The sequence below is a fragment of the Mycetomoellerius zeteki genome, unplaced genomic scaffold (genome assembly GCF_001594055.1).
Source record: "Mycetomoellerius zeteki isolate Tzet28-1 unplaced genomic scaffold, Tzet1.0 scaffold445, whole genome shotgun sequence".
NCBI lineage: Eukaryota > Metazoa > Arthropoda > Insecta > Hymenoptera > Formicidae > Mycetomoellerius > Mycetomoellerius zeteki.
This window is the reverse complement of record NW_017257441.1, coordinates 12,290-35,082: the sequence shown is the minus strand read 5'-3', so window position 1 is coordinate 35,082 and position 22,793 is coordinate 12,290. Positions and strand designations below refer to the sequence as shown.

Below are 22,793 nucleotides of genomic sequence, written 5' to 3'. Positions count from 1 at the left end.
CCTTTTGTGAAACCTATTTTTTGGGAAACAAAATGCAACATTGCTCTTCGTCGCTTTATCATCGATTGTTCGCCATATTGTATTCGCCATTTTGAAATTTACAAATCCGAATTCGTTATCTGCGAACCAAAATACAACACACAGATTTTATACGTGTCGTATCCCATAATCTTCGGTTCGATAATTGAAATTCAGCTTTCCCCTCTTTCAAAAATTCAGTTTTTATGCATTTTTATCGCGAAAACGATGCGTTCAATCGAAAAATTACAATAGAGGATTCTTATTTCAAATTTTTCATAGAATACGACCATATTTATTTTAATTCAAAATTTTAAGGTTTTCGATTTTTCATCCGCCATATTGGATCCGTCATTTTGAATTTTGAATTTTTGATTTCAGATTCCACTTCAGTGAATATCTAAGAACATTTGTAAAATATTACATTGACGTTAATACATTGGCTAATCTACATGTGCTCCATTCCACTGTGTATCGCGTAGCAAACATTGAAAAGTTAATGTTTGTATCACAGCGAAAAAAAAATTCGTAAAACAAAAAGCAAAAAATTCTGTTTAAGCTAAAAGTTAGTACTGTTCGATGCCATTCATCAAAACACTTGAATAAATTTCGATCCCGCACAATCAAATCATAAAGGTCAAAATGGTCATTTTTGGGCAATCTAACCTCAAATATTTCGATGACGTGATAGGCAAATTCTGCCATCAGGTTCGGATTCAGCGCACAAAATTACATAGGAAACCATTCCTTATTCATAATCGTCTGAAACATCGCAGGCCTGTGTTATTCATATGCCTTCATGTATATAATCATAATTTGTACTTGATTACATTATGATTTCTAATATTAAAAACTGTTGACTCGAGAGTGAAACGCCCTTTGCATAAATATTGTATTAGTTTTTAAAAATATCTCTGTTCAAAGCTAAATAAAAAACGTCGTAATCACAGTCGCGTTCTAGACGCGTTGTTACCATTGATTGCATGATGCACGAACAAGAACTGTTAAAAGAAAAAGGAACAATTGTAATTTAACAACTATTATCGTAACATTATTGTTGATGCATCAGTTGCGATCGATATTGATGTAATAAGTACTACCATCTTCAAAAAGAGATTACGATACCTCACGATGTATAACAATATATTAAACCTTTAGATATGATCACCAAATTCATTATGAATTAGCAATATCATCATAAACCATAAAAGTTTGTCGGTAGTCCACGTTTTGCGTAATTTCGACCGAATATAATGCTACATATAGAAGTTTTGGTGAATTGAAATTTAGGACCTCAATCGCCCTTATTTATGATTTCGGCCTCTTGTATATCTTCGAGTTCCATATCGATATCGCCCCACCCCCATATAACTCCCTCATGCGAATGATGATGCTCATCATGAACGTTTGTTCGCGCATATTTCGAACCGTCACCCATTCGGTCTGCGCGTTTCTTTATCATACTGTGTGTTACAGTCTTCAAATCATACGCCCAGCCGATCCAGGTGAAGAAATCAATGAAAGCGGTGGTAAAGTTTGTGCGATAGTTGCCCAATTCGGCAGCCTTGTAATCCCACGGAAACACGTGATGATAATTGTGCCAGCCTTCGCCGAAAGCACCAATGCTGACGCTGAGGTTGTTAGTGGGGCTAATGGTGCTGCGAAAAAGATAACGTTTTCTTTATTGATTTCCATTTATATTTGTGATTCGTACAATAGGATAAACGACGGATCTTGGTCCGTCTCTCTTTCTAGTGCTATTTACACTTCTAATCCATTACATTTTATACTGCTCAAGTAAACTGGAAACACTCTGCTCTATTTATCACATTTCTTACTATCTTTACATTGTATGTTTTGCTTTGCTATACAATTGTACAACACTATTATTTTAATATGCGCGTATTGTAGTATTGTAATATTGAAATAACGCTTATCCTAATCAGGTGTTGCGTTACATCAGCTATTAAAATTGTAGTTTCACTTTTTCGTGCTTTGGTTTGCTATTTCTCTATAATATCTAATCACCTTGTTCTTCACAGTACATGTAATGCTCTTTATACTTAAATTTAATTGTAATCATTGTAATAAAATAAATGAATAAATAAATCTTCGGTGATACTAACTTGTCATATGGTTTTATTCCCCATATGTGAGCCGCGGAATTCACTAACCAAGTCAGATTCAGTGAGACTGTGTACCTGAAAAGGGTAGAGTACCACGCGTATATAGGTTTCTCGTTCCAAAAGTAACACGGTATCCAAGTGGGAAGAAGGAAGCACAAAATAATCAAAATCTTGTAATGCCTGTAATATAAACAGATTCATTTGGATGATCTTTGATGATTTTGACGATTTGATGAAGTTTCATCATTTCCCAGACAATACAAAGTATCCAAAATCGAAACATAAGACGTTTTTGGTGTCTAAAAGCCATTTTAAAGACGTCTTACGTCTCAATTTTGGACTTTGTGTTGTCTGGATTTCTTTTAGAAAAAAAATAATTTCATTTGTGAAGCCTTAAAGATTGATTTTATAAAAACGATAACTTGTCGTACCTGCGTTGCCAGATAACGACGGGGTCCTTTTCGAGGTCGCTCATGTCGATCGTGGCTCCCTTATTAATGACATCAGGGTGCTTTCGGACCAAAAGCCAGCCCATGTGCGAGAAGAAAAAGCCCCTCTTCACGTTGTGCGGATCCGCATCCGTGTCAACAAATTTGTGGTGAACTCGGTGATCTCTCACCCACACGTAAATGTTATTCTGCAAAACGCATATTAAATGATAATTACAAAACCTGAGGATATACAGGGTGTCCCAATAACTATTACTACCTGAAATATTTTCTAATCTATAAGGTGTTGTTATGCATATGCGTCAAAAACTCGGACCAGACACACAGATACATGCGACACACAATACGAGCAAATACGCGTATCTTAAGCATGTGGCGACCACGCGGCATATCAGAGGAAAGTCGGTGCCTATGATCTCGTGTTCGCGCGGCTTCTGATCGCTAATCTCATCGTAAAGGTTCCGCGTCTCGTTGTCCGTCGCCGTCTAAGGATTGGCGGCTCTAGTGATTTTACGATCACCGAGAAAAACAAAACTCGGACATTTTCGGAAAATGAATCCGAGATGGTGGGGAAACACGATACCGAGTCAGTCTCCTCACGTCCACGATACCGACTGTATGAGATTCATTCTTAAAGACACGTGCGCTTCCTCAACATTATTATTAATTATATTGTCCTGCGTAGTGCGTTCGTAACAGTAAACGGTGTTATAATAAACAGTGTTATAATAAACTTTGTACTTGATTTAAAAGACGCAAATACAGTGCAAGACTCATGCTCTTGTGCTGACGTACGTGTATTTTGTACCCTACAGGCGTAGAGAAAAAATTGTATAACCAAAATTACACGGTGTAAAGGGGGCTATCATATGGTGATAATAACTTTTGTCCAGGTGGAGGCGTTTCGGAGATTCGGATTCCAAGGTCAACTTCGTTTTTTTAGATGGAATTGTATGATTTTTTTATACAATATGATTCCCATAATTATTCTGCATATATTATATTATACAAGTATTAAGATAGAGATGTCAAAAAATCAATAGTTTACGAGATATTTTATACTTTATTGTGGCACATATTGACATTAAATGTTAAATAACTCGTAATCTATTAATTTTTTTGATAATCGTACTTAATACTTTTATGAACAGAATAATGAAATGAATCAATTGGTGGAAAGAAAATACATAATTGTTTTAAAAAAATATGTATGCCAAATAGATAATTTTTTAAATAAGCAACTATATGTTTCCTTTTTACCAATTGATTCATCTCATTATTCTGTTCATAAAAGTATTAAGGTACGATTATAAAAAAAATTAATAGATTGCGAGTTATTTAATATTTTATGTCAATATGTGTCACAATAAAGTACAAAATATCTCGTAAATCGTTAGTTTTTTTATATCTCTACCTTAATACTTTTATATGCAGAATAATTAGAGGAATCATATTGGATAAAAAAATTCATATAATTCCATTTAATCCAAAAAAACGAAGTTGACCTTGAAATCTCCGAAGCGTCTCCACCTGGACAAAAATTATTATCACCATAGTGATAGTCCCCTTTACATCGTGTAATTTTGATTGTATAAATTTTTCTCTACACCTCATACATTAGAAGATATTTCAGGTGGTAATAGTTATACGGACACCCTGTATATGGGGATTCTAATTCTAACAGGTCCTCTGAGGGGTATTCGTAAGCGCGAGGGGGAAGACGCGGAAAAGGTCCCAAGGTCAGCAAGGGTCGGCGATACCGATGTTTACGTAAATGTTTACATAAACAGCGATACCATTGATACGCGCCGCTGTGTTGTGACGTCACGTATCGTATTCTCTTGGGGGGAGTTCTGGGCCCTGCAGCCGCAGCCGTCCCCACCACCGTGGACCGCGGATAGCCATCGCCGCTGTCCCGCCCGCGCCGTCCCGTACCGTCACTAAAATGCGTCACGGTACTACCTAGTGTAAGATATTCAATAGAGGAAAATACAAAAAGGAAAAGGCTAAACGTAATTCACGTATCTCTTCTTTATCCTTTTATTTAAACAAACTTTTATTTGAATAACTTCTCCAACAATACACTTTTACTTTTAATATATTGTGTAATTTACAAAAGCGACGGTGGGTTTCGAATACCATGTTACTGAATTCGCGTTCTGCGACAAACCGTGCGTTCTCCGTTCGTGCTCCGGTTTTTGACAGTTTCGCTGTGTGGTCGAGCGCTGCCAATTTCGATTGCTATAATTAGGTTCGATAAATATAGTTGTCCTACGGACATCTGGTCCGTAGGACAACCCAAAGGGTTTCGGCGACCGATCACGGCTATTTACATCTAAATATCTTACACTAGTAACGCGGACAAAGAAGGCCAAGATATTTCGACTAAGAAGAGATCATTGATACGTTACCGATATTTCGGCTGTTAAACAAAGTGCGGCCAATCAGGGATTTTTAAAAAAATTGACTTGACTTGATTTTGGTGGCACCATCCAAGGTCAAATTGATAAGGTTAGTCAATAGATCATTTTCAACCCTACAACTTTTGTATAAAACATTTTTTTCAAAAATGATTACTTTCCAAGATATTTAAGGGATCCGGGACTTTTTCTACACCCTGTATATAAATATGGTATACCACCTTGATCAAAAAGTTCCTGGAATTACCACCAGGTGATGCTCTGAATCAGCTGATTTGAGTTCTGTTTTTTTGGTTAGGTTGCCACATCTATCATTAACATTTCCACCAAATTACCAAGAACGAAACGAATACCATCCAACAGCCATCGAATTCACCCGATATGGCTCCCTGTGATTTTTTTCTGTTCGATCGAGTCAAAAAACCACGGATGTTGCAAATTCAACTCCATTTTTAAAACTGTAAAAAATCGAAAACCGTGCAGAGGTAGATGTACTCAAGACGGCGTAACTTTTACAAATGTCAAGCTATGGCGATAAAATTTGGTGGAAATGTCAATGATAGATGTGGCAACCTAACAAAAAAAAACAGAACTCAAATCAGCTGACTCAGAGCATCACCTGGTGGTAATTCCGGGAACTTTTTGATCAAGGTGGTATACATTTTTCGTAAAAATATAAATGACAATAATGTACGATAATTAGAATTAAGGTATTTTTTCACATCATCTTTGAGGTATTATTGCAGATGCGTTTTTTTTAGTAGTTTCCTCCGTATGTCTATTCCACTAAAAAAATATCGAAGAAGATAATAAAATATACGGCTCGAGAGTAAAATATTCTAATACAAAACATTTAATTAAACACCGATATTATACTAAAAAGAAGGAAATGATATTCACAAGTACACTATTATACTTTGCTTGTAGTATTTTTATATGTAGTGTTATGAAACGTTGCACATGTAACTATCACGCGCATAATACTATCATATGTAGTATTATCATCTATTACAAACACTATGATCACGCTAATAGTAGTTTCTTTTTTATATACATGAATCTTCAAAACTCTATAATCTCGCATAAGACTTTTCTAATTATCGTACACTATTGTTATTATAAAAATGATATTAAAAGTAAAATTTTTTACAAGTTTCTTCTAAAGGTACGCTACCAGCGTATTTTTCACTGAGGGTCACTCCTGAGGCATAGCACCAACCGTGTGATCGGCGGCTCGACCGTCGAGTGACGAGCGATAATGGGGAAACAATGGGCGTCGCTTCGGGAATCGGTCCGAAATGAGCAACTAATTCCGACCACTGATCTAGACTCACCAATACGGTCGATGTCAAGTATACACGATTCTTCAATATCGCCTCCGAGAACGCTATACGCGATAGCAATATCTTTAACAAGTATCAGCTCGTCGATTGCGAGCTCTTAGCTTCAATTTTTAATACGTATGAAAAAATGATATAATAGAATGTGAATAAACAATTTTTCGTTCACATCACTATATGTATACGTATTTTCTTTACTCCCCATTCGTCCTATCCTATGCCTCGATACTGTATCGCACTCCGTTTAAATAAACAGCAGCCGGCGTTTCTTTTACCGTGTCGCGAATGATGTACGTACGTATATACCTGTCCGTAAGAAGAAAGAATGTACAAGTATGAAAGTGAACACGCGCTCAGTTGGAGGGGTTAAAATTGATCTTTTTTTTATATCGTTTTATATCCATTGATCTTTTCATTTTATATCGTTATGCGCACTGCTTGGCAACGTCGCAATGCATCTCGATTTTTAACTTTTTTATATCGGCTGTGTTCCAAAATTGACTGCCAGCGCTGAAAATATACAGTTTACTATACATTTACTTCACGTATACTATACATTTCCAGCATTGCCAGTGAATTTTGAAACACACCCATCATTATGCACACTATTTGGCAACGTTGCAATTGTATCAAATTACATTGATGATATCATCATCCGGACATGTCGTGACATTTCAAATGGTTTTGTGTGCGAAAGAAAAGGAGTAGGAGAGAGTGTAAGAAAAAAAAGGTGATAGGAGAAGACGGCAGCGCATCGAGAGAAAGATGGTAAGTATATGAGATAGCACGCATGATGGCGGCGGCGGAAGCGAGGGCGGCGATGGCGATGGCGGCTGTAGGGCTCAGGACACCCTCCCCCTCAAGAGAACATGATACGTGACGTCACAACATGGCGGCACGTATCAATGGTATCGCTCAGGATCTGTAAACTCCATTTATAAAACGAAGTTCCATTTTGCGGTCCCTCTATAGCAAGCGGCGCTACTAACGCTGGTATACGTTTTATGAATAAAGTTTACAGATCCTGGATCGCTGTTTATGTAAACATTTACGTAAACACCGATATCGCCGATTCTGGGACTTTCCCCGCACCTCCTCCCCCGCGCCTACGAATACCCCTAGTGTCCCGCATCCTCCTTAGAGGACCTGCGTTATAACCTCTATGTATATCCTACTAACATTCAAGAAATTCCTCTATAGAGAAATTTATTTCTCATAAACAATGAATCTTTTATATTTTCAAAGTGATTCTTTAAAAATTTGCAGTATATATTATTTTAAACTATACTGTCTAAAACTTTTAGAGTAAATTGTTATTCTAAAATATTAAATCTCTGCACTCTTAAAGATTGAAAATTGAGTCACTCTCTTTTTCTAAGACTGACTTAATTTTCATTCTTTAAAGTGAGATATTTTACTCCAAAGAATTTAGAGAGTATACACGAGACAATAACTATGAATTTACAACGATTGTTGTATGAATAACAGCATCATCGGGAGACTTACTTGGTAAGCCGTGGTTTGTAAAAGCATAAGAATGACTCTCATCGGCCATTTCGCTTTATAAGTCCGATGAGCCCACAGTCTGTGAGCACCTGCTGTAATACCGATACCTGTGAAAACTCCAACTACTATAACTAAAAAAATAAATTAAATCAAGCAAGTTTGCCGATATTAAAATTATGAGATCTTTTATACATGAAATACTTTCAATCATTTTATAGAGATCTACTAGTTGATGCTATTGATATGACTCTTTATATTATTTCTTCCCATATATTAATCAATGACAATTCATAAAACAATGCTCAAATCTTATGTCTTAAGTCTTAAAAGGTATATAAATAAAACGTACCCCAAAGGAATGTATAAAATTTGGCAGCCTCTATTAAAATATACAATCCATAAAGTGCACCGAGATGAAGATAGATAAAAGCTATCATGTTTTGCCAAACAATTATCCATTGATACTTAGGCTTCATGTTTTGTACCTTTTGGGTTGATAATTTTTGCGTTACTGTCTTCTCTGCCGCTTTCTTTTGCGACACATCCTGTTGAGAAGTTTTAAGGAATAAAGTCGCTAAATTACCGAACGTATTCGGCGCCATGTAGTTGGAATATCTATAACAAATATTTAATTATTCTCAAATTTATCAAATTAAAGAAAGCTGATGCTATTTTTAAAATATTCACAACATATGTTGAAACAGAGAAAGAGAGAGGGAGAGAGAGGGAGAGAGAGGGGGAGGGAGGGAAAGGGGGGAGAGAGAGAGAAAGCGGAGAAGAAAAAGAAAATCAGTATGTTGCATCGATCTGCTTCAGATTTTCTCCACTAGCATAAATGAATTTAGCATAAGTATAACATTTAAAAAGTATTCTCCAAAAACTGATTAAAATTCTTGGAATTTCAAATAAATATTTCATATTAGAAAAAAATAAAAGTTCAAGTTTTATTCCCTATGTATGAATAATTAATACATAAACTCTAAACATTATTTTTGCGTTTTACAGTACATTATGAAGATTGCGTATTAATTATCATTAATTAATGTTTTACATGCTAATCGTTTAAAATGCCATTAATTTTGTTAATTGCACAGTTAAGTACATAGTATTGTGTATTTAATTAACAAAATTGATGATAAAATGGCAATCAATACTGGCAAGAAGAAAAAGAAAAGAAATCACTATCAATGAATCTTAAGAGTCTCTTTTTATTATGAATATTTAACTTTTGTCGTTTCTTCTATACGTAGAGAGGAATCAAATGGCCTCTATTGTAGCACCATCATTAACAGAAGATTCATGATTCTTTGATTACTCTCGATGTGCATCCACGCAACGAAATTATAGCTTTATTATGTATGGTTAATATGTGCGACGTGGAAAGTGCACGAGTTAAAAAGGGAATTCTCTAAACGTCGCGCTTCAACACACCGAAATATCTGCGGTTTGTCTCGCGGAGAATGATAATCTTGAATTGTGTACGAAGGATAAATGTTCACTTTAGGGGAGACCTCTCCGACCTTGACCTTGATATGTTGTTAAGGTCATAACCCTAAGTAACCTCCAACAAGTTTTAGCCGTTATCCATTAAAAAGTTATTGACAAAAAATGTTTTAAAAAATAACGTCTTATTTCTGCTATATATGATATTAAAAACTATTCTATACCTTTCCTTGTTTACGTAATGATTTTACACTCCACCTCCCCCCCTGCTTTAGATAGAGTGAAAGTCGTTTTGCGTGGAAGTCATACCTCTAAAAAAAAGTTTGGAAAATCATGGCCGGTATTCATAGTCGATTCCTATATTCAAGATTCTTAAATACAGTCTTAAGATGTCACGAACCAATCATAAGACCGTATTAGCATTTTAAGAATTACTCATAGGTGAGCGCGGTTTAAAAGTCGCTTAGAAAGTGCACTAACCGACCATGAACATTCTAATGGCTGAAAATGATTTAATTCGATTCTTCATATATTATTCTACGGAAAAACATCTGTATATACTTTATTTTTTTATGTAGTCATTGAATATGTAGTTAAAAACAATTTTTTGTTTAAAAAATCTAAACTTCAGATAAAAATTCCGAAAAAATTCTATAAGCTTAATTGGATCAAAATGGACATTTTTTTTATCTCTAAGACTTTTTTGTTTAAATCAATAGTTTTTGAGATAAAAAATGTCTAAACTTGAAAAATGACTACTTTTATAATTTTCTCAGAACCTAGTCACCCAATCAGTATGAATAGAAAACGAAAATATTCGGCCAACCTTAAACTATAACAAGAATTTTATTTTATTTTGATGTGTACTGTTATTGACAATGAAAACTTTATTATATAAGGCGCTGCGGACGCGCTTTTATTATCTCTTCCACCATGGAAGCGAGTTTCACCCCATCACTTCTTCTGTCAAGAGGCATCCGATTTTCCACGCGAAGCGAGTTTCACCCCACCTGTCCCCCTACTTTAAGTGAGGTGAAAGTCTGGATGTAAGATTCATGCTTATACATTTACGTAGTATGAATCCTACATCTGGAATTAAATTATCGATACCGCGTCGATGCCAGTTTATATTCACGTTTATATTCACTTTCAGAAAAACGTTTACTTATTATTAACGCTTTTATTAACATTATTATTAATGCTTTCTTGACAAAATTATATTTTCACTCAAATTGAAAGTATATTATGAATCATTTATCGAAAAACGATATCTGCGGGTTAGTAAAAAAATTAACTTCTATTTTGTCTAATTTAAAAAGTACTACATAGCTTTAATTTTGCTTGTAAACATGAAGAAAACATGTGTTACGTCCAACTCCTAATATATAAATGTTTGAGAGAAAGAAGGAATGAGAAGGATGGAGTATAGAAGAACGTTAGAGCAGACGCTTTGTCACGCATGCATCCGAATGGAAGGGGATGGAGCGAGTCGAATACATTTAGGTGACGAAATATGGGTCAATTTCCCGATAAGACGCTATGACTCCGATTTCAAGTGTCGTACGATCGTGGGTCCTATTGTAGGTCAAGGAACTGAATCCCTTTTACCCGGGACCGTGTGCGAATCTTTATTATCAGGACCGAATTACGAGGAAATAATAAAAGAAATTAACACCAAAATATTCTACTTAAACATATAATTATATTTTCATTAATTAGTGATTCCACTAGCGCTGAGTAACAATTTGATTATTATTGTTATTAATTTTTTGTGGTCCATACTAATAACTTAACTTTTAGGTTCTTATTAACAATCTTACTTTTTAAATTAAATTACTTAACGTTTATTTAACAGATATAATGTTTCTTAAAGCAGTAAATGATGTGTGAACATTGCGGTGTATATGTGTGTACGTATTCGCAAACATCAATGCGGACCTGGACGATAAATACAAAGAAAATAGTGTCGTGAAATTAGGTGAGTGAATGTGTGTGAGTATGTTCAACGGAAGGAAAGCACAGGGCGGATGGAAATTAAATTAAGGTAATTACTGGGTATTATTAATAGTACAAGAAGGAGGGGGAAAGAAATTTAGAAAGAACGCACCGGAACTAAGAAAGGATGGGGAGAGTGGAGAAGGAAAACAGGGATATGAGCATCTGGAGGTTGTCCGGTTATGGCGTTTCGGACTTCGTCGGGATCCGCGTTTTCGAAGATTATAATGAAGGCATCTGGGGGAAGAGGATCGGTGGAAATTTGGAATTGCGAAAAAAGGGAATTTAAGGATCGGTGATAGCCGTGGTGATAATAATAATGAGGACGAGGTGGGGAAATTTTGAACTCCACGCTCGAAGTGGAGTCAGCGGGAGAAGAAGAACGGGAAAGGGGGGGGGGTTGTCGGGAAAAATTCGTTGAGTTAGGACAGATGAGATGGATTCCGCGTCAGGAGAAGGAGAACGGGGAGGAGGTGAAAGGGGGAGTACCACAATCGGAAGTGAAGAAGCAGGTTGGGAGGAAGGAACTGAAGGTGAGCAAGGGTGGTGATTTGGAGAGTGAGGGATGCTGAGGGAAGAAGGGTCTGGCACTGGGTCTAGACTATTACTATGATTATCACTATTATGTTATCGTTGTTATTATTATTATTTAAGGTAGCTAGAAATTCGTGATAGGCTTCGTCTAGGAGCCGACGGGCCTCCCTAATCCGCTGTCTCCGTTGGCATTTAGCCGCGCGGGAAAGGCGGGAGCGAAGTGGCCGGTCACCCACTACGCGAAATTTAAATTGATAAAAATAATAGTTTTATACCCGGCTCTGCATTAAACGGGAAATAAGAATTTGGCAAATAATGAAAGGGTGGGGAAGAGTGAAGTTCTGGGATTAGCCGGCCTTCCAAAATGAGGATATAGAATTAAATATTGGAGGATGAGGACGACAGATAGTTTATCGTCCTCGATACAAGGGTAGAAAGTGAGGATTAAAGGAAATAATGCAGAGGCTGTGACTGAAAGATAGTGATAATATTCTACGCGTAAGAAAAAAACAGAGGGTAGAAAAAAAAAGGGGAAGGAAAAATTAGTGACTCACTTGTCTTGACGAAGCCCCTGGTATTTGTTGTTGTCCTTGATACTCGAGACCGGCTCAGGAAATGCGAAGAAGTTGTGGAGGATATGCACATTCCACTATAGTTTGGACAATAGTCTCTTTTTATTTGACTGGCGATCACACCCACCAAAGGTCACATGAAAAGTGCTTCTAACCGGTAACCAAAATTAACTTCAACTCTTTAACTCAACTGCTTCAACTCTAAAATTTTAACTCAACTCTACTGCCCTCGGCTCGCGAGATCGCGGTTCATATAAGACTATCTTTGAGGGTGGATCCTTACGGGATGTAATAGCCTGATCGATTAGGATTTTGATTGGCGGGATTTGCCTCCTGGAGGGTACTGGCGTTCTCTTTTGTTTAAAAAAGTTTAGATCAACGAGAGATTATTGGTGGAATTGATTTTAGTCATCCGCCCCGTTTCTTGCATCGGATTGGTCAGTTTTGGATGGTGTCGCCAAGGATAGGAGTGGGTGGCTAGTGTAAACTTTGATTGTCTCGTGTGAAACTTATCGCTAGATTCGCGGTCTCTTCTTAGAACTATATCAAGAAAGATTGTCGCTAGTTACGAACCCACGGTATTGGATGACGATAAATAGATTCCTCTCAAAAGTTTAATCTATGATTTCTAAACTTCCGTAGCAACTTGATATCTAGTCTTTGTTCAATTAGCATTGGTCACCGGTGTTGCGTTTTATCTCCAAGGGTATGGAGTTACTACTAGGAATTGATTCAATTATTTATTCGTCTATTGAAAGAGAAATATATTACGATCTTTTGTCTCGAACGGACCGTGGTCTCTATGTCTGAAATTTCATCGTCTCCAACTCTCCGTGGTTGATATAAGGGGGTAGATTACTCTTTGATTACTCTCTCCATAAACAGTCCGAGACTGTTATTAACTACTTATGTTTCATAAATGATATCCGAGTGACGACGATCAATCTTCCACAGAAGAAAAGAATCGTGGGACGTCCATAGGACGTAACACATGCTTTCATCGGAGAAGAAGATGAAAATAAAGCGTGAATCTTTAAAGATAATTGTAGATTTCTTATTTCATTTTTTACGTAACGTTAGTCTTTTAACATATACGAAATACTGAAAGTATAAATAAAATTCTTATAATTTATTTACTGGATAACGTAAATAACGAACAGTTTAAATAATACTATCATATAATGTAATTTTTTAAATTATAAATGAAATAGTTGTTACTTAATTTATTTTAAAGTATCGCAGATGATTTACATTTTCCATGACTTTATATAAGAAAAGTACATTTAATATTAAGACGGAAAAGCATAATATCATAAACATTAGATAATCGAAGAGAACAGTGATTTTAATAAATTTACGTCTTTTTCTCTCTTTTTTCTTTGCCTATTTGTTTTACAATAATTATCGATAATATTAAGTTGTTAATATTTGAACACATGTAGAGAAGAAAGTGGTATTATAGCACCTCAGTTACATTTTACACAATAAAAAGGATGTTAAAAAGAGGCCGATTTTTGCTCACAAAGGTGTAAGTGAAAGGAACTGCGTTTCTTATAGATTTTGACCTCCTGAATATGATAACATCTTGAAAATTAAGCATGAACATGATATATTTAAAGAAATTTCAATATAATTCTTGTTTACTTTTCAAGGTGTTCCTCATATGTTACGAACTTTTTAATAATTTTATCACATTCAGGAGGTCGAAATCTACAAAAAACACTATTTCTTTTATTTATATTTTTTTGGGCAAATTTTTTCGAGCCTGTTTTAATATCCTCCAAAAAAGGCAGATTTTTATCCAAAAAGATGTAAGTAAAAAGAATAGCGTTTTTTATAGATTTTGACTTCCTGAATACGATAACGTTAATAAAAAGTTCGAGATCGATAGGGAACACCTTGAAAAAAAAAGAGTATTGAAGAATATTGAAATTTCTTTAAATATATCATGTTTATGCTTAATTGTTAAGGTATTTCCTATCGATCCGAACATTTTATTAATGTTATCGTATTCAGGAGGTTAAAATCTATAAAAAAAACGCTATTTTTTTTACTTACACCTTAGTGGGTAAAAATCGGCCTCTTTTTAACGTCCTCCTTTGTTAATAATAATCAATATTTAAGTTTAAAACTTGACAATTACATTCGTTAAAATGTTGTTGAATCGATTCTGGATTCGAAGTTACGAAATATTTGTTACTTAGAATACTATTAATAAAAATGTGGCGACATTGCATAATGAATCGAAGAAAAAAATGGGTGGTAATATGGCCTTTCATAAAAATAGCCTTTAAATATTAGTGTTGTTTAGAAAACAGTATTTGGTTACAAAATTAACAAAGAAGTAAAACATTTTAAAATGTAGCAAATGAATTCACATAACTTCTGCATATAAGCTGCTCAGTATTAAAAATCTCAGTACTAAAAATAGTACACGTAATATAAACTATAGATTAACAGTAGAGCTACAATCGATTATCAAATAATTATTTTGATATGAAAACCTCAAAAAAGAGGTCGTGAGTAATCAATATTCATAAAAGGCCACAAAAAGCAGCAAATGCCATGGTATTGTTTAAATTTGTATAACTCAAAATATATATAGTCAAATACAATGTTAAATAGCAAATAATACACTCAAAAATACATATGTTCATGTGATGATATGCTCAAGTTTAAGAAAATCGAGGAAGTAAGTGTAATTAAATGCTAAGTTTACCTCAGAAACATTCCGAAATATTTGAAAGTAAAAATGCGTTATAATAAGTGCTGGCTATTGAGTATTGGTAATATTAGCGTCACGGTGTAACGGCTAGCTACTGAACTAATAATTCCATAAGTAATCATTAAGATTCGCTATATAATAGCGGAGATATTAAAAGAGGCCACAATATGTACATTGGCCATAATACCATCTTCTCCTCTATCAGTATGATTTTACTTTTAAAAGGGGAATCTGGTTTTGAAGGTCAAAATTTTCGATCATTTTTTTTTCTTTAATCAATAGTATTACTCTCAGAAAATATACTTGTAAAGTTTTAGATCGAAATTCGAAATACTTTTGTAGTTACAGCCTGAGAAACAGGTACGTGTTGCGCAGATATACAGCGCGCGCGGCAGGAGCGTCCATTGTGCTCCGCTTCTCGGTATCTAGCATGGCATTATTGACCTTAGTAAGTGTTTATTTTCAAAGAGGACACACACAAAACTCAAACGAAAGTTTTAATTCCATCATTTGGCGCCTCGTTTTAAAACACTTATTCTGGAACAAAAATTATCGAAATCGCTGCTTTGGTTGCTGCATATGGCTTCAATGAAGGCTATTTTGGCATTTTGAAAATAATATAGTTGCTAGAAATAAATATTGGCCTACATTGCAAAATATTTGCTGACTACTATGACGGGCAGTGAGTTACGAGGCAGGAGCGGCGCCGTTCAAGCAGCACAGAAGAGGTTCGTACAGTTCGTAGATTACAATTAATACAATAAAAGTAGTAAGGCTATGCCGGATCTGTGACTCATGAGGCTAGAGGGGAGTGCGGGGTGCTGAGGTACTCGTTGACGCGGGGATATCCGTAGGGGCGGGGAGGGGAATGACGTCACTGGCTAGCGGGTAGCGGGGCACGGGGAAGGTCACCGGTTGATGATATCGCTGTTTACAGAAAATAGGACCCTGGTATATCGTAAAACGATATATTTACGTAATCGTCTCATCGACCAGGATCCTATTTTTTGTAAATACGAATTTACACGAATATTTATCGAGCATGCCGCTGCGGACCGCCGCCCCGTACCCATTCCGAAAATGACATGTTACGACGCGAACGAAGATCAGAAAAAAATCTTCGATAGAGTATTGTAACGTCAGGTGCGCCTATAGCATAGCGCCCCGTTCTTCACAAGCAGAGCACGAGGTACAGAATATAGCACAAGAGCATAGTACGCGTCGACTACAGTTAGGTAAAGCTATAAGCCGTGCCACCGAAACCGTTGCGACCGAACGCCGCGCGCACTGCGCTTGCGCTAATTACTAAACAAAAGAACTACCAAGGAAATGCATTTCCTCACGCAAATAGCATCACCATCGGATAGGCAACGGAAAACATGATAAATAACTCTGAGATAATTGCAAAAACCACCTCGCGAGTAGTAGACAAAATCGCATATCACGTCTAAAAACGCATCCAAATGCAACACGAAACGTATCCAACAACCGTAAAAACATCCAGCAACACGAATAAAGCCACCAAGATAAATTTCAGAACGATACAATTAAGAAAAAGCCTTAAAACAAATACGAGAGATCCGCGCACGCCGCGACAAAGAAATCACGGCAACGTTAAAAACCTATAAAACAGTCGAAAAAACAGTCGCAAAGAACAAATGCAAGTTTTACCGCGACAGGCTGCGAAAAACGACGACCAAGTACATCAAAACAAGCGCCGCGACTCCCAGAACAAAGTATCGTATTTGACATGAGAAAAATCAGGCAAAAAGAGCGTAATCGCAAATCTTAGAAATAGAACCTTCTAGAACATTCTAGAAGATTTTGCGACAGAACAAAGGAAGAAACACCCCTTTACCGCGAAGGGTCACAAAGACAAATGTATATAAGTAAATCGTTCACAGACTCAGCATCCTCATTTTTCCGAATCCTATAGCTACGGTAAGAATACCACGCGTTTACGCTGAGCGCAAGCAAACTTCCGTCTTTCCATCTAAAGGCTCCGGCTTTAACGTGCGCCTCCCCAGGCGTCGAGAAGCCACTCCTTTCCTCCAGTCTTGACGTGCGCTTTCACATAGAGCGTCGATAGACCAGGAATATTTTCCCATGGAACTCACACGAGCGCCTTTTACGGCATCGAGGCCTCCATATTCCCTTTTTAACTATTCGTGTAATCGTAGATGCCGAAGACTAAACGACCGAGGGGAAAGGGAGGAGGGTAGCGCATCCATCTAAGGGCACTAAAAAAAATCCTTACACGCTAACGGAGAATTCAATCCTGCAGATTACTGGAGGGTGGATAGCGGAACCAAAAACCAAGAAGAAACGGGAATTCCCGCGAAAATCGCGACCTCACCAGCGTCCACTGATTACGCGTACCTCGATCGACCACCCCGCTAAGGCACCGCCACCACCGCCAACCCGATCGCCTCCGCACGTGGCACCAGCATGAAAGCCTACCAGACCTCAGTTGATAACCAGCATAAAGACCAATCCGTGTATTAGCTCGAATCGAACGTGTAAAATAAATATAAAAATTGTTAAACCTTATCATCTAGTCCAACGATCATTACCCCTTCCAGTACCTTCCCGCAAAGAAACCAGAGAGCGTAGATAGAGCGAATTGGGTGATGATACACTCATAGCCGCTAAAAAGAGAGATTATAATATAAATAGAGGAGTCATCAGATTGTAAGGCGCTCTATGTTTCTTACAATCTTGACGACTCCTTTAAACTCTCTATACATATATATATATTTCTCTGCAACTTGTAAGGTACACGAAGGCATCGCGAATACATAATTACATAAAATTCCGAGATTCAGAAATCTCATCAATTCGTGCCTATAATAAAGGCACTGATGATAGCAGCCTGCCTCAACGCAAAAACTAGTCCAAACAAAGTCAGCTGAAGCCAAGGTTTCGCCCCGCACGCCCCGCTCGCGAAGAAAAAGCAAACCAGGACGTGACAGTATGCAAAGTTTTACAGAATAAAAATCAGATTCTGCGACTGTACGTAAGTAGTGAGAATGGTACACACACGGAAAAGTTTTTTTATTGAAATGATTAAACATTGGATCAGAATACATTTGAAAAAAGCGACTGCCACATCTGCTCCCACGGGTATCGTGGCATTCAATATCGATGGTTTGACGATCCATAGAATGTTTCAGCTATCCGTCAGCCATGAATCTACGGCAAAGTATACGTACTTGTCAGACATGGTCTTGAAAACTTTGATAGACAAATTAAAGAGACTGTCGAATTATTTATAATCGATGAAGTATCCATGATTTTGAATGTGACACTTATGTTTATCAATCTACGATTATGTGAAATCTTTGATACGACAGATGATGGTTTCTTTGGCAGAAAACACATTCTTCTTTGGAGACTTGTTGCAGCTTCCTACTGTTATTAGTTATATATTTAAAAATATTTTACATCAGATGTAGTTTGCACCAGATGTAGTACGCTTTAGTTTACTAAAAAATATGATATATATGTATGTATGTTGTCGAAACATGATTTTTTTCTAAAGTGAGAAGTAATTTGTCAAAAAAATCTATTGATTATATCGATATATTACTTTGAATAATAACAATTTATTATTCATATTCGAAGAACTTTATGATATTTCAAAGAGTATCATCAAGAAAAAAATTTATGCGTCAAAGATCGTGTTAAAATCGGAGAGACGAAGAAAATATGGTTGCATTCTCATGAGAATGGAGGGGCTCATTCTTTATTTTCAGTATATATGTATATATATTCATAGAATATTATATATTCATTCTGTTGCAATTGAAATAAATATGTAATGTATGGTAAATATTTATTATAATTATATAAACAATTACATATATAAATATATGTATATAAATATATATATTTAATATATATATATTTTATTTAATAGTACATATAATAATAAATATATTTATATATGTATATACCATATATTTCAATTCTTTCTAACTGTATTGCATAAATTGTAGCTTATAGAAAGTTACATGAGAATCGAAAATATATACATTTGTGATACTTGCATTACTAGAAAGCTGCCCCGTATATCTGTACTCTAAAAAGTAGGTGATATCTTTAAAAAATCATAAAAATGAAAAGGTCAGGCCATGTTCAAAAAAAGATCCTCAAAAATTTAAACTTTTAAAAATTTAAATGATTATCTAATAATATATTAGATAATCATGGTAATAATGTATTACCATGAAAAGTAACTGATATATTATTAATAAAGGTGCCAGTTCAAAGTGAATATACATAAAGTGTATATTATCTAAATTTAATAATATATTACCATGAAAAATAACTGATATGTTATTCAAGGTGCAAGTTCAAAATGAAAATACATACATATAAGTAAAACAGATTACAATTTGATTCTGGAAAATAAATGCGATATGTTATTCTTAGTGCACAAAATATAAAAGTCGTTTATTGAGATTTGATTTGAAATTTATACTAGCCCGTACAATGACAAATAATTGCTTGTAATTCCAGAGTACCAATTTGTTAATGACTCGGAAAAAGAACATGGCGGCCTGCTCTCAAAAAGCTTGGATGAAACACAACACCTTTATTATAAAAAGTTCGAAGAAATAATTTTAAATTTAAATGAGGTAACGTATAACAAATTTACACAAAGTGATACAAATGCGTATATCTGTAATCGTGCAACGTAATAGTAGTTGTATTTAACTTTTCTTAAATTGATAAAAATATGTAGCAGTAGTACATGTATAAATATTATTGAATAAAGAACAAAATGATTCGATAATTTGAAGATTAATATTTCGGCTTGCACAGATTTTAAAGTGAAAAATTTTAATATGAAACTCTTCCTTTTGTCGATTGCTAACAATTCATCTATAAGTATCTATAGATAAGTATTCAGCGTATTACTAATAATACTCTTTTTTATAATGATCGTTATGTTTTAATGCAATATATTTAATTGTCAACTGACAGTTTAAAAGTGAAAAAAGTAGACGAATCAATGATTTACAACTTGAGCGGCGAATGTACATACATAGGCGAGATCACGAGTACCTTGACGCGGAGTAAGTTCGATAAGAAACACGTGACTCTCTTGAATGGATAGTCCGACTTGATGGCGAGTTCACTATGAAATACCGAGATGCTGCAGTGTATGTCCCACTTATCAGCTTTGCGCCTCCTCGCGTAAAATGACGATCGTCAACGAAGCCCCTCGCTCGTCATGTAAATTGTTCTAAAAAGCAAGGCTCTTGCAGGGGCAAGCGACGGAAGTGACAAATTGCAAAAACCGAGAGTTGTATAATTCGTTTTCTCAAAATCAATTATTTCTGTTGGATAAAAGGCACACTTGTTTTCATGTTCTTAATTTGCGATTCCGACATCATGTTACTCTTTGTCAATTGCTTTGCTACTTCAATTGTTATAGGTATGCAAATCACGTAGGTACGCAATAATCTATAAATCTATATAGCAATGTTTGTGCATGATTCAGTATTTTTTTTCAATCACTTTCTATGCATACACATACTGAAGAAAATTGATCAAAAATTTTTTTAATTGACTTTCTATGTAATAATATTATATTTAAGGAATTAAGTATACGCATTAATATGTGTCTGTGAGATGGATTTTATGCCGAAAACGTTAAAAAATTTCAAAATTTAGATCTTCTTTACCATTTCTTAGTTCAATATAACACTCTGCAGCTGTCATATCATGACAATATTTGCATATAAAAGTGCAATCTGTATTTATGAAATAGTAGTCCATAAATTAGTATTGTAGTTTGCCCGAAGAAACAACATTGAGTTCTTTGAATTGGACTTAGACGTCTAATTAAAACGCTATTATTATACAAAAATGTATGTATATTAATATGTGTGTGAGATATTGATTTAGTAGTATGCAGTGAGATATTGATTTAATAGTATGCAGTGATGTGTCAGTGACACGTAAATCGTCTGTGTGTAAGTCTTACTGACACTATGATCAATCGTCTTTAGGATGCCCTTAAATGTTTAAAATATGGTACTAATATACTCAAATGATGTATAACACGAAAATGCGCTTGTCAGTGAAACTATAACTCTTTAATTAATTCATTAAATAAGTTACGTATTCACAGCAACTTTGTAAAAAGAATTACTTCTGATACAAGAGAAGTTACCCAGATATCTATATAATTAGTTTTAAAAAAGTAACGATTAGAAATTATAGTATAATCCTACCTTCTCTTAACTAAAATGAGTGCCATTCGCTTGGAAAATTTGATATTCGTTAAAAGACAATAGAGTTAAAAGTCCGCTATAAGCGGCGGAAATTATTGCAAAAAGGTTAAACTTTACCAGTGACTTTGATTTTTACATATAATTAAAGTTGACATAATTCTGAGAAAAACTGAATTTAATCGAGAATAAAAATTCAATATTTTAATGTCATATTTCTAAAACTAGAAGTCATTTCCGCCATGTAAACGTCAAAGTGTGCGTGACTGACTATGATTGTATCGACTTTAATTATATATAAAAATCAAAGTCATTGATGAGGTTTAATTTTTTTGCAATTATTATCTAAGCAGCTCCGAAAATTTGTTTAAATGTTCGGTTTAAATGTTCCTTTTTTGTAAATTTTTTTACTATTTAGATTTTTCATAGTAATATACGTAAGTGGAAAGGAAAACTTGGGTCTAGATTCTATTGATGTTCCAATTTAGGTACTGTTTCTTGTTATTTACTTAATAACTCTAATGATATGTATCATTCGTATAAAAGATTTGATATCAACAATTGGCGCCAAGTTAAATCCCATGTAATTCGGACTTTAATTGTGTACAAACTTACCTTTTTAAAAAAAAGGTAAAAAAAGCGCTAAGCGTGCATGCTTCTCGTATGGAAACCACCATTTGGGCCGGTTTCACCAACGTCAATTACTTAATCGGCCGTGGAACTGATGACTAATTGCGTTTGCTGTTTGATGAAATTTTTTGTATATGATACATTCCAACCCAAGTTATAATGGCTTTATTCCCCTTCAAAAATTATTACATGAAAATTATTCTATCACAAAATTTACTAAATCTAATGATATATGTATCATCTGTATAAAAGATTTGATATCAACAATTGTGGCGCCAAGTTAAATTCTGTTAATGTTCTTATTAAATCTAATGATATATGTATCATCTGTATAAAAGATTTGATATCAACAATTGTGGCGCCAAGTATCAACAACTGTGGGGCCAAGTTAATTAAATTCTACTACAAAGTAAAAAGTAAAACCTAAGTGATACTATCTTTATTATTTACTTAATCCAAATGGTACTATCTTTAATGTTTGTACAATGAAACTTAAGTATACGTATACTTATTGAAGAATCTTTTTATTCCAATCCAAATGGTTTAAATTCCTCTTAAATGAAATTATCATATCACAATTCATTCAAAGACATTTCCTCTTCCAACTAAAGTAGTGGTTATTTAATCACAATTCATTCAAAGATTTTCTCTACCAACTAAAGTATTTTCTCTACCAACTAAAGTAGTGGTTATTTAATTCTCCTTCAAAACATTATACAAAACATCACAAAATTGCGTACCTTGCTCAATTTAAGTGTTACCACAAAAAATTAAAGAATTAACCATATAAAAT

At 35.0% G+C, this 22,793-nt stretch overlaps 1 protein-coding gene across 1 annotated transcript; it reads right to left on the bottom strand.

Annotated features, from left to right (window-relative positions):
* Positions 1 to 1,297: 1,297 nt before the first annotated feature.
* On the bottom strand, positions 1,298 to 20,266 carry LOC108726863 (acyl-CoA Delta(11) desaturase). The gene is made up of 6 exons (XM_018454662.1): positions 20,199 to 20,266; positions 8,209 to 8,474; positions 7,860 to 7,990; positions 2,576 to 2,781; positions 2,145 to 2,324; positions 1,298 to 1,676 (listed from the first exon to the last, which is right to left on the bottom strand). The coding sequence occupies exons 2-6, from the start codon at positions 8,459 to 8,461 to the stop codon at positions 1,313 to 1,315; spliced, it is 1,134 nt and encodes a 377-aa protein (XP_018310164.1). The 5' UTR covers positions 8,462 to 8,474; positions 20,199 to 20,266; the 3' UTR covers positions 1,298 to 1,312.
* Between the last annotated feature and the right edge of the window lie 2,527 nt (positions 20,267 to 22,793).

What these genes read in the sequence shown, in the direction of transcription:
- LOC108726863 (XM_018454662.1), bottom strand. Translation starts at nt 8,461, where the DNA reads ATGGCGCCGAATACGTTCGGTAATTTAGCGACTTTATTCCTTAAAACT. An exon ending in ATTTTATACATTCCTTTGGG is followed by an intron (nt 7,991 to 8,208) that starts GTACGTTTTATT and finishes TTATTTTTTTAG; the next exon opens with TTATAGTAGTTGGAGTTTTC. An exon ending in GGAATAAAACCATATGACAA is followed by an intron (nt 1,677 to 2,144) that starts GTTAGTATCACC and finishes TCTTTTTCGCAG; the next exon opens with CACCATTAGCCCCACTAACA.